Consider the following 16,566-nt stretch of genomic DNA (forward strand, 5'->3'; position numbering starts at 1 on the left):
GAACTTATGGATGTTTTTTGAGAGGGGTTGCTGTGATAAATACAGAGTTCAGCTAATGATATCTCTTTTTAATGTGGCCACTCTCACTGCAATATTTTTTTTAAACAAGTTTTGAAAGGACCCATAGCTCCCTTCTTGCTTTTTGAATATAGCATCTACCTGATGGTTAGCAAATGTGAATATTGTTTGGATGTTGGTGCAATTAAGTAGCTAAAATGACGTGCTCTTAAACTTATGTATGAAAGAATGCCTTAAATTGACAAGTTTATTAATATAAGTAGATTGGACCTAAGCACAGTCACGTATTTTCTGGGAAAAAAAATCTACTGAAGAATGACATTTGAATTTGATTATTGCAGTGAACATCTTCAGAGCTTACTCTTCAGTATTATATACTGAAGCAGCAGTCAAACACCGTATCAGATATTTTTCAGCTTGCTGTTTGTAGGCACCAGCAGCTCTTGGACAAGTGAATGATTCTTCTTGCATACACAAAGGGTGGTTTCAGAGCTGGGTCTTCAATGGCTGTGTTGAAAATATGACTTGGCCCTGGAGAGTGAATGAAAAAGGACACGTTTCAAGCTCCCAAAATCACACTGTGGTTCCTAAAAGAATTTTTTTCAGAACCAGAAAAAATTAGTTGTGGAGAAAACATTTAACAACCTTGTTGCCTATTAATCCTTGAAAGAGCAGCTGTCCTTCCAAAGGGCAGCTGCTTAACATGTAAGAGTAAACTGTAAATTACATTTCCATGTAAACTTATCTGTGCTGCTCAGTTTCTTCTGAAAGCTTTGTGTGAAACAATCAGGTAAAGACAGGTGCTCCTCCTGTAGTGGTTTAACATTGAATTAGTATGCTTTACAAAATTGGCATGCATAGAAAATACAGTATCACCGAAACTGTTTAAGGAGTTGATCTGAAAACAGTTGCTTGGAATAAATTATAATTCAGTAACTGAGCCAGCATGAAAATAAAAAGCTAGTGGAAAACATTTTGAACAGCATTCTGACAGGAAAAAATAGCTTTTATTAAAATTGGGTAATTTAGAGTTTTCCTGTTTAAGAACAAGATGTAATGTCACCTAATAAGAGAGAAGCACTCAAGGAAAACAAATTAAGACTTCAGCTGATGCATTCTTTTACAGGGATCTGGTGCTGTAAATACTGATTGCATGATTTATGGAAGTGCGTATGTTCTTTGTAGCATTAAAAAGGAGGATCTTTAATTTTTTTTCAGCATTGTGAAAAACAATTTGGTAATGACTGCAGTATTGGCAGAATATTGCTCTGTTGTAGCTTGTGATAAATGCCTCTGCCTTTTCCCCCCTGCCACCAATAGAAGTTTCTGTCCTTAAGGAATATGTGACTCAGTCACTGATGCAAAGGACAGCAGAATGAAGAGATGCCTAGCACCAAAAGAATCTGACAGCACGGACCTGTTAAATGTCTCTCTGCGCATTCTCACATGGGAGAATCATACACATGGGCAAGGTATTTTGTGGTTTTTGTTTCTGGTATTTGTTTGTATTTTATGTAGAACAATATATTTCATACATGTCTATAAAATTAGCTGTTTGTCATATGCATGCTTATTTGTTGTGTTCCCAAGGACCCAGTCAGCCTGAGGGAACTGCTGTATCTTGGTGATGATGCCTGTCCAGCTTGGGTGGAGGGCTCAAACCCCTCATAATGGAAGGGTTTTCAAGGTCTCTCCCCCATCCTGCATGGACACCACCTGTAATATTCAGTGTCACGGTTCCTGTCCTCAGTGATGACGTTGTTCAGTACAGGGTAAACTCTTGGGAGCGTGGGGAATTTTAGTCAGTTTACCTGACTCATATATTACTGTGTGATTGCTGCAGGACCTGTGTGTTGAGGTTGGGAAATGTGCCTGATCTGGCAAATAGCCTGCCTCTGTCACGACTGGGACAATGTTACAGAAAAAGGGGGAGATAGCACTCCCCAAATATGTTGAAAGGCATAGAAGGCACGAGAATTAACTTGGTGAGCTGTTTCAAATGAGTGTGTGGGGTTTCTCTTATGCTTTGTTTTGCATATAACTCACTAATAGGGGTGTGCATATGTGTGTAAGGGGTTTCTGGTATCTGGTCCAGAGAAGGCACAGATTGCCTCAGCTGGAGGCAGCCTTCTTGGCTCAGGCTGCAAGGACCTGAGGTGTTTGATTCGTGAGGGCTTTGGTTTGTTCATGAGGCTGGCACATCATGACCTCTGTTGATATTGCTTTGTCTCATGAGTACATGCTAATGAATCTTCATTTTACTACTGTTAGGACTCAGACAGCCAAGCAAAATTACTTCTGGGAGTTGTAGGGATGCTTTTGAAGCCAGATATGGGAAAGGATTCTTTTTGTCACAGTCAGATTACAATGCCTCAGACTGCTAAGCTGCCAAGAGCTGTTGTAGTCTGGGGTCAGCAAGGCTGCTGGGTGGGTGTTGAGGATGACTGTTGTTCTTGAGTATGAAGATCTAAGTCTAGTCAAGCCAGATGTCTTTCTCCACATGGTAAAGGGAAAAGAACAGGTTGGAGCTGGGACACTGGGTGAGGGGCAGAGCTCTGAAGAAGCAGCCTTGGGTTGTTGCTGCATCTCCTGAAGGACTTGAGGATTGGGAAAGGTTGGAGAGTGCTCCATTTGTCACTTATGCAAATATGAAGCAAATTGCTGCCCTGTGATACCTATCCTGCATTTTGCATCTGTCCCCCCCTGGGACTGTGCTATAGGCAGGGCTGGGCAGGAGGGAGGACTGTTTTGCCCCATACACTGGCCTCTTTCTCTAGGCAGCTGCATGCCTTGATTATGCCTAGAGCTGACAGCAATGCTGTATTGTCTTCCAGATGTAAAATGGTGTTAAGGAACAACTGTGATCTTTCGAACATGCAGTGTTAGCTGTAAGTCCATAGAAGTTTTTATGAAGATCCTTGCTGAAAGTTGTGCTCTAGAAAATATGTAATTATTTAAGATAATCTAAGTCCTCAGTTCCCAGAACAGGTAATGGATAGGCATGATTGCTTTGAGTAAGAAATCACAGTACACAGAAAAATCACTGTCAAACTAATTCTTGAAGCATGTGCTTATGAGGAGAGGATAGAAGGAAAAACTGCATATTATTTCTGTTTGGCTTTAAAAAGAAAAGTTGCAAGCAGAAGCAGTTTGGATCTCTTACTGTTGGTGTGAAACATTAATGATCAATTAAAAAGACTTGCCTACTTCACCATGAGAGTACAAGTCTTGGACTTGTCTGTGTGGCACTGGTGGGAATTAAGGCTCTGTGAGTTTGTTGGTTCACATGTTTTTGTAGCACTGAGTGGCAGAAAATGTAACTATGTTTTGTTGTTAGCTTATTGTGAAAAGTTGCAGTAGAAGATTTCTGAAGTGTACAAGTGTCCTAAACTTCACAAGACACCAACAAGACAAATATGCTTTTGAATGTGTAGTTCTTGTAGCTGAAGTACTTGTTCAGTTCTTGGTGTCAACAAAGAATGAGGCAGGCTGTTCACAAAAGAAGAGGGAATTTCTATTCAAGTCAAGGCCAAGAGTTTTATAAGGAAAGCAATAACATTCTGAGTTCAGCCTGGCTACAGTTGTGTATTAAATGCATATAACATACATACATGGAACTATTATAAAGACAAATGATATCTTAATATGGCCTTCAGTCATGTATAAACACTACACCTGCTTTTGCAGGTTACAGCCAAAAAGCTGTATCCCTATATATAAGGAATACTAAGATTGAATATAAAATACTCCTGAATTTAAATAGTTTGATCACTTTTGAAATGACAATGGGAGCTCATCTTTATACTTGTGTTCTGTCTTTTCCTCATGGAACAGGACCTGTACATATTTCCTGCTATTTGTACTCGTCTCAGTGTTCCAAAGGAGTATTTCATTTGAGGGAAGCAAGGAATGGTTTGTTTTTGTCCTAAGCAATACTGTATTCTCAGAAATAGCTGAACTAGTTAAGCTTGAAAGTTTGCAAAAGACTGAGCCTGAGGCAATCTTCTGGCATCAAAAACTTCAGTCTAAACAGACTTGAGTTGGTAGCAATAGAAGCAGCTGAGGCATAGCTCTTTGCTAGAGGTGTGTCAGTAAATTCTAGAGGAGGTGGTGCTTGTGGAGGCGTTCTGGGAGCCCCAACACGGAGGGACAGCGCAATTCAGCTCCTGAGCACTGCCTGCACTCTTTCCTCCTCTCCCAAGCCGTGTCTTGAGCAATGCCGTGCTCAAGTCTGTGACCACAGCTTAGAAATATCTACTGACACATACCACTAATGTGCCAGTGAGACAGCTCCTGCTGTCCATGGGTTATGTAACTGCATCGAAAATGAATAGCGAATTCATTTGAGCTGAGAATTCATTCAGTTGAGAATTTGTGGTGAATGGGCATCTGTGCAACCTGGGTGGAGTTGTGTTGGTATGTCATTTGCTACACATGATCTAGCAATTATTTCAGGGCCTAGAAAAAATAGGGGACACAGACAAGAATAGCACATGGACAAGAAACTTTTTATTCTTGGACTTGATGTGGAGGAAAAATAGGTTGCTTTTTAAACTGGCACACTGGCCCCAAAGAGGGGTTTGGATGGAATAGCAGTAGGTATGTTCAACAGATTGATTAATAGTATTAAAAACTTCCTGGATTTCTGATATGAATCAAGGAGGTAAAATATGAGCTGTACTTTCCAAGTCCAAAGGCTGTATGGGGTTGATCCATGGTTCTTGAATGATCATTCCATGCAGGCTTCATTCTTCCTCCTCTTCAAAAAAACCCAAAAAACAAAAAAACAGAGAAACAAGCAAAACAAAACAAAAACAAACAAACCTACAAAAGCAACCCTAAAACACAACAGTGGTACAGGACCTGTGGAAATGCCAGCAAGTGTCCATCTCCTAGATGTACCTGTTGACCTATAAAATTGCTTATGTGGAGCTTAACACTCTCTTAATGCTTCAATAAACTTGTGATCTAGTGAGACAGACCTTGGCAGAGCTTTGAGAAATGAACTCTTTTGCCTGGGGGAAAAGCCTGGAGAAGCTAAATGCTACCAGGTGATCTTGCTGTGCTCCACTGGGCACCTCTCCTGGCTGTGACACACTATTGCCTCCCCTGGGAGAGATTCTGGGGAGAGCAGGACCTCATGCATGCACAGAAGGGAGATTGGGCATTGAGCTTTGTAGAATTGATGTGAATGTCCTGGCTATTGCTCGCCTAATGTCTTTTAAGTACGTCTTGTAATTTAACTCGTTTAAAGAATTGGTAGATAAAGAGACACTACTTGAAACACACTGTAAGATTAAATGCAAGAAAATCAACAAAACAATTATGTGTAGTGTTACATACTTACATACACTAAATTTTGCCTCACATAGATGTGTATCAGAATAATATGTTTCCCCCCTAATCCTTCCTGCACAACAGTGACATTCTCCCCTGGAGCACAGAATTGTAGTAATATCCTTGAAGACTATTTGCTAGAACTACTGCCTGAGGGCTTGCTGCTGAGTGTGCAGAAAATGTACCACTTCTCTTATATGAAGCTTTCTAGTATTGTGCAGATTTTTGCTCTGCACAGCAATTTCTTGAAATCTACAGTCAAAAGTTAAAATTCGGGTGGAGGTGTACAGTATGTCACAGCTTCCTCTCCCCTTTGTTTTCTTACAGATTTCTCTCTCCTTTGTCAATATAGCTGTCTTTGTGCAGCATTTCTTAAAGAGATTGTATGACCAATTCACTGTTAGTTCAGGAAAGTTTTCTCTGAAATACCTTTTCCCTTTGGCTGGAGGCAAGCACAGGTGCTTTAAGATCCAGGTTCTTCCCATTTGGGAAGGAATACCTCATGGCTTCAAATATGTCCCTGTACTCAGTGTCTTGGGGCAAATGTTAGAGCAGTGTAAACCCTTTAAATAACATTTCTTCTGAGTTTCAGGAAGAAGCTCCCTGTGTGGTGATGTCTGGTTTCACTCTGCTGCCTGCTGCCCACCCCCAGGGGCACTGGCTAGTTAACTTTTACTGGAAAGATACACACAAAGCTAAATGTGTATTTGTTTTTTAAAGTGAAATCAATACTTTTTTTACTGCTATGAATATGTTTTGAATCTCAAGTAAGAGAAATGTGCAAGAGATGAGGACTTGGCAGTCTGAAAAGTGTTACTGCCTCTGTCTGCTCAGCCACCCAGGATGAAATACCTCTGAGTCTGTGGTGGGCTGCAATTGCCTTCTGAAAGGCACTTCCACATGCCTGTGTGTAATATCAGATTAAAGCACAGAAACCAAGGAAATATTGCAAAATAACTGTTCTTCTCCTCAGTATACTTGTTTTTGGTGTGTTAGAAAAGTGGGAAAAGTTGATTTCTTGCTGCACATGCTATGGTGCCATTGTCAAGTGCACCAGTACTGTAGTCACTGGGTGTGTCTCTGGAAAACAGCTGACATACTTTCATATTAAGTTGAATTTCTCCATACCTTTAATTATTTTTTGAAGGTTTTTGTGAATGGATATATGGCTCTCTGTGAAGAGAAACCTTTTTTGGTTTATTGGTTATTTGGTTATTCTGTTAATGACTCTTGATTGTGGTTATGCTCAGGTAAGTTACTGCAGCTTGTTGCAGAGGATTCTGAGACCCAGTTCACAGCAGAAATGCTGAACAGAATTCAGCTAAGCTTTTTTCTTTTGCCTGCAGTGCATTGGACCTAATTCTGCACCTCTCATGGCATTATTTTAAAATAGCCCTATGCCATAAAGGGCTGTTCCCTTCTGTAGCTTCCAGGGATACCAAGGCCAGAGCATTCCTTATGCTTTTAAGCCCTGCTCTTCTATATCTGGGCTGAGCACTGTACATGCCCTAACTTCTGATGTACCCCTAAAATCTCCCATTGCTGAGTAATCCTATGTTGTCCACTTCCAAAACACTTCACTGAGAATTCGTGAGGACTTGTGATGAAGAAGCATTTGAAAGGAGTGCAGTGAAGCAGCAGAAGTTGACATCAGGACATGCATGGGCTTGGTGTTCAAGAACCTGTCTCAGACTGGAGTAATCACCTTATTCAGTGGGGCTTCTGTGTTTGCCATGATAATATGGCATAGGAGTGGAACTTGTCTGCAAAGAATAGCTCAGCAGCTTTTCTGGGGACAAAGTCAGTATAAAAACATTGATGTACTTTACTCCCTCTTATTCTGCACCTTTTTTTTTTCTGAAGCCTGTTATATGAGTTTAATGTGTATTGTTATCTGAGTTTAATGTGTATACTGCATTTTTATCACCTTTCAGAACAACAAAATGTATTATGGCTTGGAGAGTCTTAGTAGAAAAGTCATGTTCAAAAGACTGAGAAATCTACAGCCCTGGAGGAGAAGTGTGAGGCAGAAAGCATTGTTTGTGTGAAAGATTCTTGAAATAAAGAAACTCTTCTCCAAAGCTATAACTTTTAAGGAATTAGAGATATTTTGGTTCAGGGGAGTGTACATTTCTGTATAAATTCTGGCAGTGTTGGCATTAGTCAGTTCTTATTTTCTGCACAGGTAGTATGCTAGATTCTTTGTTTTAACTAGGCATAATGATGATAAATATCAGTTTCTTGTTCTGAAAATCAGATCATTCCCACAAATGACTTTATCATCAGTGGTTCTAAACAGGTACTTTTCCCTGCATGGAAATTTGTCTGTCAGGGAATGTACCTGTAAGAGATTTGTTCTCTGTTGTCATTCAAGTTATTTCCCTTTGTTAATGTGCAAAGCTCATAGTGTGTTTTAGAGAAGAGAAGGAATTAGCAGCTTCAGAAACCATGATTACCTTGTGTGGGCAAGTTTTCTTTGCAGAACTGCAGGTTACTTTGCAGGTGTCTTCAGAAGCAGTTAGTAATGTGGTTTTGATTGTTTTTTTAATCCTCTTCAATTTACTGCTCTACTTCTTGGCTGACTTTTTAACATACTTTTTTCAAAGCTTTGCTCTATTATACTTCATATGTTTCTTTATCTTGATCTTTTTTAGCGAATGTTCTTCAGCTTTAGAAAGCAATGCACTTCTAATAGCATAGTTCAGTGAAATGAATTTACATTGATGCCAGGACAGTATAAATGTTCTCAGTTGTCTTTGAGCCCTTTTACTTGCTCTTCCTCCTTTGACAACTTTATTTTTAACTTCAGGACTTCAGTATCTGTGCTAATCCAATGGTGGTTGCAATTGATAAATTTTACCACATGAAACCTTCAGAGCCGCAATATTCCACTTTTCACTGGCTATGACTTAACAACCCAGATCTTTTTCTGTTCCTTTTTTTGGCATGCCAGAAAGTCCTTCAGGAGTTTGTTGGCACTTGATGCAATATGTGTGACCATTCTAGTACTTCACCCTTTGTATGTTGCACCTGAGTAGACTTTTCAAGTTACAGAACTATGCTAATGGAGGATTCAACTTTCTTTCTGTTTGTAATGGTAGCACTTCTTTAGCTATCTCTTTGACTATACTTGGTTCTGTACATCCATTAAAAAGGAACCAGAATTTGTACCTTGATCTATACTGATATTTACAGGATTTGTTGAATAAAATGGGGCAGACTAGGGAGGGAAAAAGAGAAGTAACCTCAACTGCTGCATAATGTTCAAGCATAATTATTGTTATAATATACATTATACATATATAATGTAATATTATATATAATATAATAATAATATATAATAGAATAATAGAATATATTATAATATAATATACAATATATATTATATATATTATATATACACATAATTATTGTTATAATAATTATTTTGCACACATGCACTTAAAATTCAAATAATCATAGAACTAGATGCAAGCTAAATAATGTGTGGAGGAAAACAATGTCAACATACAGAAATTCAAAAATTGATCCTGTAGGCATTTTTTAATCTATTATATGCAAAATCATTCAAACACTACTTGTAGTTGTGGTGCAGCTGGATGGCTACTTGCACGGAATTTCTCATCCAGTACAACTCCTGTTGAAATTATAAACAATAACTATATCTGGTCATGACAGTTTTTAGCATGCCTGAAGGCTCAGGGCCTTAAATATCATTGGTGCCTTTGGGCTCACTCAGAAACTTTTTGAAATGTGCAAACAGTAGAGTAATTGCTGGTATTGTAATAAAGCAATTTTAAGCTGACCTTTTATTTGTTTGTTTGCTTTTTTAAATAATATTTGTGGAAACCCAAAAGAGAGGAAAGAATCATGAGCTGTGCAAGTGAGTCATTGTGGTGTCATCACTAGCTTTGTTCTATTTTGGTTTAATGCTTTTTCATCCTGGACCAAAACCTCCTTAACTTTTAGCTAGTGGTGTTTGTGCTTTTACGAAATTAAATTTATGGACAAAACTGTTAAAGAATAGTTCTTGTTTTGAAGTGTTCCCCTTCTTCTCAACTTACTTTTCCAGGTATCTTCCCTAGCTAAAATTTGGGAATGCAATGGCAGCAGCATCCTCCAAAATGTGTTCAATGTCAGGTACTCTGAATGGTTTAGGTTCAGTCTTGCATGTGTTGTGGTTGCTGAAGAGTTACTATTTTGATGTGCAGCAAACACAGATTTTGTAGGATTCTTGTTTTGCCAAAATCTTTCTAAGTCCAAGCAACTTTCTCCTGCTGTTGTTCACTGCTGAAGCCTTCTCACAGAGACAGGTAAAACTTGATTCCTTTTTGCTTAAGACATAGGCTATTTTGGAGAACTTGTTTTTCTGACTTTAAGAAGAAACGTTACTCCCAGAATTAATCGAAGGCACCTCAAACTCCCAGTATTTCAATTTATTTCTTCTTAAGGAAATACTAGTGGCTGAGCACGGAGATTTTTGTGTCAGCTCTATTGTATCTTCTCCTTGGATTACACCCAAGGGATGCTGTTCTGAAAGATGTAGCTCCCTTTTCTGCACCTAAATGAGGCTTTAGCTTCTTCCTTTGTGGAATATTCAAGTTGTTTCTAGTCCTCTGGCATAATCCCTGAATTCTTTGCATTGATTTCCCATTTGTTTTGTCTGTATCCAGGATTCAGTACTGTTGCTAACAGCAAAGCACACACGCTGTGCACCTTCTGCTGCAAGCACAAGTCATCCTTCCTGTTATTAGCTGTTTCAATATTCTGAATGCCATTCAGGCCATGTTAACTTTTCTTACTCCTTTGCCTGTGTGATCTGCCTTCACCTTTTTGCTTTAATTAAGGTGGTCTTCCAGTTAATCAGTGCATCCCCTTGAACATGGGTATCAAGTGTCTGCAGCAAGTATAATCCATATATAATTCTACACAGGCAGCTGCATTTTTTTCCTTTCCATACTGGGACCAGTAGCACTGACGTGTTTCACCTTGTTTGTAGTTTTCCAGAGTGATGCAGTGTCGTCTTTCAGCAGTCATTGCTGACCTTCAGAAATTATATTTAAAAGGGTGAAACATGCACATGTTCAGTTTTCAAACTCTCAGGAAGTAAAAGCAGCAATCTTGGCAGAAATCTCCTCTCAATGACTTCTGGTGCTGCTATATAAAGGAAGGTATGAGTCATGCAATGAAGGTAGGTTCCTGTACATTTCCATGCAGGCATAACTTGGGTTTTTTCTCACCTGTCTTAGGCTTGATCCAGGCTACTCAACTGGGTGAGTCTTAGAGGGAATATAAGCTTATATACTGTGTTTTCTAGAGAGTAATAAATCTATACTTTAGTTGTGCAGGTGTAGAGATAACTTAGCTATTTCTTACTAGCAGTTGTATCAGCTCAGCACTGCCTAATTTAACCTAAAGAGTAAGTCTGAGCTGTATCTTCATGTACAGCTCCCTGATGGGTATTAGCTGCATTCAATCTCTCACTGGTCTCCTGCACCAAGCAGAATAATGTTCCATCAAAACCAGCAGAAATTATTGACATTGCATTTAGAACTTTGCATATAAACTAGGATTTAGTGTTTTCTAATTTTTCAAGCTTTTTCGTACTGTAAGCTGTATTTGCAAGACTCTACTAGTTTCTAAAAGACACTGGTAGAAGTGAGGAATGATAAGATGTGAGATGAACATTAGACCTCCAGTGATGCTCTGTACAGAAGTTGTTGGATGGGTCTTTGGCACAAGCTCCCACAGTAGGTACCTTGGGAAGACCTGGAAGACAAACAGTCCCTAGAGGGCAAAGCTGGGGTGGATGGTGTGAAAGAAATGTAAGATTGTTATTTTACTAATTCTAATCCAGGATGTACCATTTCTGAGTTGAATTGGGAAGATAGTTAACTAAGATTTGAAGCACAGGTCATATATTTTGTTTCATGTGAATACCCCTCCCCCTTTTAATAAATTTGGGGGTTAATTTCAAATGTTTCAGCCTTTGACTAGAGTGAAGTCAGTGCACCATGACATGCCCTTATATGAAAAATAGCTTTCTGGCCAAGTGGAAATGGAATTATTTTCCAAAGGAGATTATTTCCCTTCAGGTCTGCCTACAGGCTTGTGAAAGTTGTGCCATTCCCAAAGTAAGCAATGAAGCCCTTTTCAAGTAGGCACTAGCTCATGTTCAAAGTGAGCTCTGAAAAGTGTGGACTGGGGAGCTCATTAAGATGAGGAGTTGGAAGTTTACAAGTGTGGTTTTTCCTTTGTTTTTATATTGAAATCAGGCATGTTTATTTAATCTTTAAAACATAAAGATTAAATAATAAAGGCAGAGTTGAAGGAAAAGCAAGTCTTAGTATGTCTTTAATAGCCATCTAATAAGACAGTCTTATAATGGATTGGCAATACTTTACTGCATTACAATACTAGAATCCAATATATGTATGAGGTTATCAATGAACTACAATGCATGCCTCTACCTTGAACTGTAGTTAGCTTTCTCTTGTTTACCCATAGAGTTTTATGTTGCAGTTTCCTGCTTTGCTCACAGATCTCAGGATCTGGGTATTCCTCAGCTCTGCTTTCAGAGAAGTAAACTAGTAGGAGCCATTTACAATTATACAATGTGATTTTTCCTTCCCCCCTTTTCTGACTGTTGTAGTTAAGTAAAAAAGGAAATGTGGATGGGCTTCACTGTGGCTGTTTACTTATCTTTTTTTAGAATTTGGACTTGCCTTGTCTGTTTTTTTCTGTGGTAGATTATTTATTCCCCTCTCCATTATGTTGCACTTCTGAAAAACTGCCACACAAAATACCCTTAAAGTAGCCTTAACATGTCTTTGCTAAGTGAACGTTTCTCTATTGTTCTTAGTCCACTGCTTGATGTTGTTTGAAATGAGATTCTGCAAACCAGGTGATAGACTTGTATAAAAAAATCTTCTGTATGAACTTTTTCTCATCCCAAATTGGTTTAAAATTCTGTTTTATGTCCTCTTTATTATAGATAGAGAAATATATTTGTGAGTCATGCAAGCTACCAAAATGGGAAATTAATCTATATATCCAAAACAAAGCCCATGCATGAGGTTAGTCATTTGATGGAGCTCTTAGGCATCAGCTGCAAGGTGTTGGTTCTGTAATACCATGGAAGACTGATGCTGCAAGCAAATAGTTCTGCTTCTTTATGGCTGGATGTTTATAGGATCCTGTTCCCTTTTATTCTCCCTTCCCTTTCTCCCTTCTTATTATTCATATTGTTTTTCTCCTTCCTCAAGGATAAAAATTGAAAAAAACCTGTTGAAAAAAGAAACAAACCCAAAAATAGTCTTCCTAGCTGCTTGCTCTCAAATATAAGCACTCTAAGTCTGGAAAACAAAGGTACATTTGCATATGTCATGAAATGACCAAGGCAACCATTATAGACATTGGCATTTCTTTAAGCATTTTATTCAAAAAGAAAATGGATGCATGTTTAAATTTCATCTCAAGGGGATGGTTTCTGGAGTCTTTAGCTGAATATGTTGTTGAGTTCTGAAAATCAAGGATATCTTGCAGCCATGTGTGCCCTTTTCCTTTTGTTGCCTCCTCCTCAAAGAGCAACTCCTTAGCATGGGAAGGCATCCACTATATCTCATTTCAGACTCTGGTGGTAGGCAAAGTCATCTTAATACAAGACTAATAACTATTGTAAGCAGAAAGAAACCTGACTATAAAGTCCAAAAATAATTTTTTGATGCTTCTTGCTTAGGGAATAGCAGTTGTTTTTGTTTAACAGAAAACAATTGAAGGTACAGACTGTGTAGGGTAAAATGAGTTATTCATGAAGGCATTAGAAAGTACAAGTGCATATCAGTTTGAAGAGCTGTGAAATGCCATGGCCTGTTGTACTATGTATTCATAAGCAATATTGTGAGTATGTTTATTGTATGCTGAAGATTCAACCTCTAGTATTGATTTGTCTGAATTATCTTGCAGGATGGAATTGTAAACATCTTCATTTATCTGGGAAAGAACTATCAGCTCAGGGGCACTGCAGGGATAAAAGGGAGTTATGAAACACCTTTCCTTCCATAGATGAACATATATAGCAGTGGTGGAGGGGGACAACAGAACAAACAACACACCTTCTTCTTCCTGCAAATACCCAATGAAACAAGAACAACAAAAAATGACAAAAAGCCAAACACCCTCCCCCCACCAAACCAAAACAATAAAAACAAACAAACAAAAATCCCAACAAAATGTCAAAGCCAAAAAATCACCTAATGAACTTTTGAAGCTCCTTTGTTTTCCCTGGAAGTCAGATGATTTTCTTGTGCCTCAGATTGTGTCAGAAGGTATCACTTAAATATTTCATCTATTGGGGTTATAATAAGAGTGCATTATTCATTGAATGACACAAAACATCTGTAAAATAGCTGAAGATGGCTTTAAGAGACCTGTTAAGTAAAAGAAATTGCAGAAGAAATAGTGATAAACCTAAGTAAGATGTTTACTATATTTTGGTCTTGGCCCTTCTATTTGATGGAAGAGAAGGTTTAACTCTCCTCACCTGCAATGCTTTCTGATTTATCACATTTAATTTTATGTTTAAAGAGTTTTTTAAAATAACTTTTTCCAACTAAAAGCTGCAGCTGTGTTCTCCCTCTTAGTATCAGACTATAGTGAGAGACAAATTCAAGTGCAGAAAACAATCTGCTTGATTCAAAGAGTCATTCAGATGGTTGTGCAGTTGTATCTGCCCACTTAAGTAAGTCCAGGCTAACAAAACCTATGATTTTCCCTAGCTCAGAAGCAGACTGCTTACTGTCCATGTCCCACTATTGAATGCTTCTGAGGAGGCAGTCAACTGATGCAGGTGGTAAAGTTGGTTACCCAAGACTGGTGTGTGCCTCAATCCTCATGTATAAATGTTCCACTAAAAACCAGATGACAATTACTGGTCTGCAGCTGATGTTCATCAAGTCTGTGCTGAAAACCTTGCAGTTTAATCTTGGCAAGTAGCCCTATGGGCACAAACAAAAAGTGGATGTTCCATCTCAATAGGTGGAAAACCCTTTACTGTGAGGGTGACAGAGCACTGGAACAGGCTTCCCAGAGAAGTCATGGTCTCTTCTCTGGAAGTAGTCAAAACCCAGCTGGATACATACTCTGCAACCTGCTCTGGAGGAACCTGCTTTAGCAGAGGGGTTGGAATAGATGGTCTCCAGAGACCCCTTCCAACCCCAACCATTCTGTGATTTTGTAATCTAAGACTGAGAGGTTAAGGCAAGGGGAGCCAAACCTCCATTATTAAGGCTATGCAGTTACTTAATGTAAAAGAAAGTAAAGAAAAGAGGTTAGGACTCTTTTAGTACTTTTTTCTCCTCCTGCCTGAGAAGTTTGTTCCTGAATCAACTAACACTGGTCTATATTGATAGGCCTAGAAAAAAACCCCAGCTAAATTAGTAAAGCATTTCCAGATTTTCTTTTTCAGTCTACTAGGTACACAAATTTGTAAGGAATAAATAGAAAGTGAAGTCCTTCCTTTATTTCATGCTCAGAATTTAAAATATAAAGTTTTCTTTTAATATTGGTCAAAATTTTGCATGATCATGATGATAGAGAAATAAAATGGGAAAATGTGTCAGGAAGCTGTCGAACATTGGTGTTTTCAGATAATCTTTTTTGCAGTAGAATACAGATTCAGTGTTGTAATAAAATCTCAACTTACAGCCATCATGGAGAAAGTTAGGAAGCAAATACAGTCTTAGTCCCTGATGGAAACTTTACCCAGGCTCCTTTTGTGACTTGGCAGCAGCAGCCTGTCACGAGCATTTTACCAGCTCTCTCCTGTTAGACTCCAGCACTCTGGTTTCACTTCTGACCAAGACAGTTGGGGTTCTTGGGTCTGAAGCAGCATGCTGTTGCTGGTATGCTAGGGGAAGAGTAATCTCTTGGTAATTTTCATGTGAACATCTGACCCAACTGCCTATTCAGTATCAGCAGTAATGAGGAGTAGTTGCTTGTTATGCTCTGTGTGTGTGTCTATGGGAATATCAAAGCTGCTCTGTGGTTTGGTGCTGATCTTTAGGAGAGAAGTTAAAAGAGCATAACAGATGTTCCCCTCAAATAGCTCCCGACTTAGCAGGGCTGCATCAGCAACCAGGCTCGTGGACAGAAGAGGTGTGAAATGCAAACAGCCTGCTGAATAAAATATGCCCAACTCCTGGTTTTGTCCAGTGTTTCCATGGCAGCATGGGGCACCAGGGCCTGGTGCAGCTGAGCAAACTGGTCTCCTCAAACCTGGCTAATGACTCTCTTTCATGCTTGCCAGGGAGTAAAAGCTTTTTGGGCTTGTTGGCAGCAGTGCTTCTCATGGAAACAGCTTCAGCTTATAGAAATTATCTTATGGGCTGTTAGAGAGGAGGAGTGAGAGAAGACAGTGAAAACAAAGTAGAAGGACCATCAGAGACACAGGTGGCAGACACTAAATATCCACTCAAAAAGACATAAAAGTGGGAAGAAAAGGTGCAAAGGAAAGATGTCAGCAACAGTCTTCAGAGGACTGAGCTGGGAAAAGAAGGCATAGTGACCGAAGTGGGGATGAATGTCCTTTTTGGGGAAATGAAAAGGAAGGTAGGAAGGAGGATCTGTAAGCTGTTGTGAAGGTTGGGCTGAGGTTGTGGCCATTTTTGTAGCCTCCTGGGAGCTCTGCTTTCTCAGGGACATATCCCCAGGCAGGATGTGAATGGAGAAGGGGAGCCAATGCTTTTGCTTGCTATTGCTTTACAAGCTCCCACCCTGCATCACTGTATAAGGGTCAGTATCAGTATATCTTTAATTAAGAACTTGGGTTTGCAATCCTACAAGCCGATTTGAGAACCAGTATTTACAGATGAGCGACTTTAATTTTCCTCTCATGTTCTCAATGAACAGCATATGAAAGCAGAAAGAAAAAACTTTCTGCTTTCTGTTCTCTAACTCCAAGTAATTTTATAGATGTGGGAAGAATGCTTGTGATGAAATTTCTAGTGAAATTTCAAAGTGCTGTTAGACTGAGACTAACAAAATTAGAAATCCCACATAATTTTGGTAAGGAGTATATTTGGTGTTACGATAGTAACTTAATGTGTGATAAGATAAAATAACCAAGTCTGCCTGTTTGAAAAGACTCCAAATAAAGCAAATTTTGACCTTTTATTACTAGCAAAAGTTTATTCACCTTTACAAATAAGCAAA

At 38.9% G+C, this 16,566-nt stretch overlaps 1 protein-coding gene across 4 annotated transcripts in view; it reads left to right on the top strand.

Moving 5' to 3' along the window:
* RPS6KA2 (ribosomal protein S6 kinase A2) overlaps nucleotides 1–16,566 on the top strand; it is a 282,279-nt gene that overhangs the window by 35,743 nt on the left and 229,970 nt on the right. Inside the window, exon 2 of one of the 4 annotated variants that reach the window (XM_077175652.1) lies at nucleotides 1,339–1,490. The exons of the other annotated variants lie outside the window; for them this stretch is intronic. Coding sequence (XP_077031767.1) covers nucleotides 1,443–1,490 — 48 coding nt within the window. The 5' untranslated portion in view covers nucleotides 1,339–1,442. The remainder of the gene's footprint in view (nucleotides 1–1,338; nucleotides 1,491–16,566) is intronic. 4 annotated transcript variants of the gene reach the window in all.

Source organism: Agelaius phoeniceus, chromosome 3 (genome assembly GCF_051311805.1).
Source record: "Agelaius phoeniceus isolate bAgePho1 chromosome 3, bAgePho1.hap1, whole genome shotgun sequence".
Taxonomy (NCBI): Eukaryota; Metazoa; Chordata; class Aves; order Passeriformes; family Icteridae; genus Agelaius; species Agelaius phoeniceus.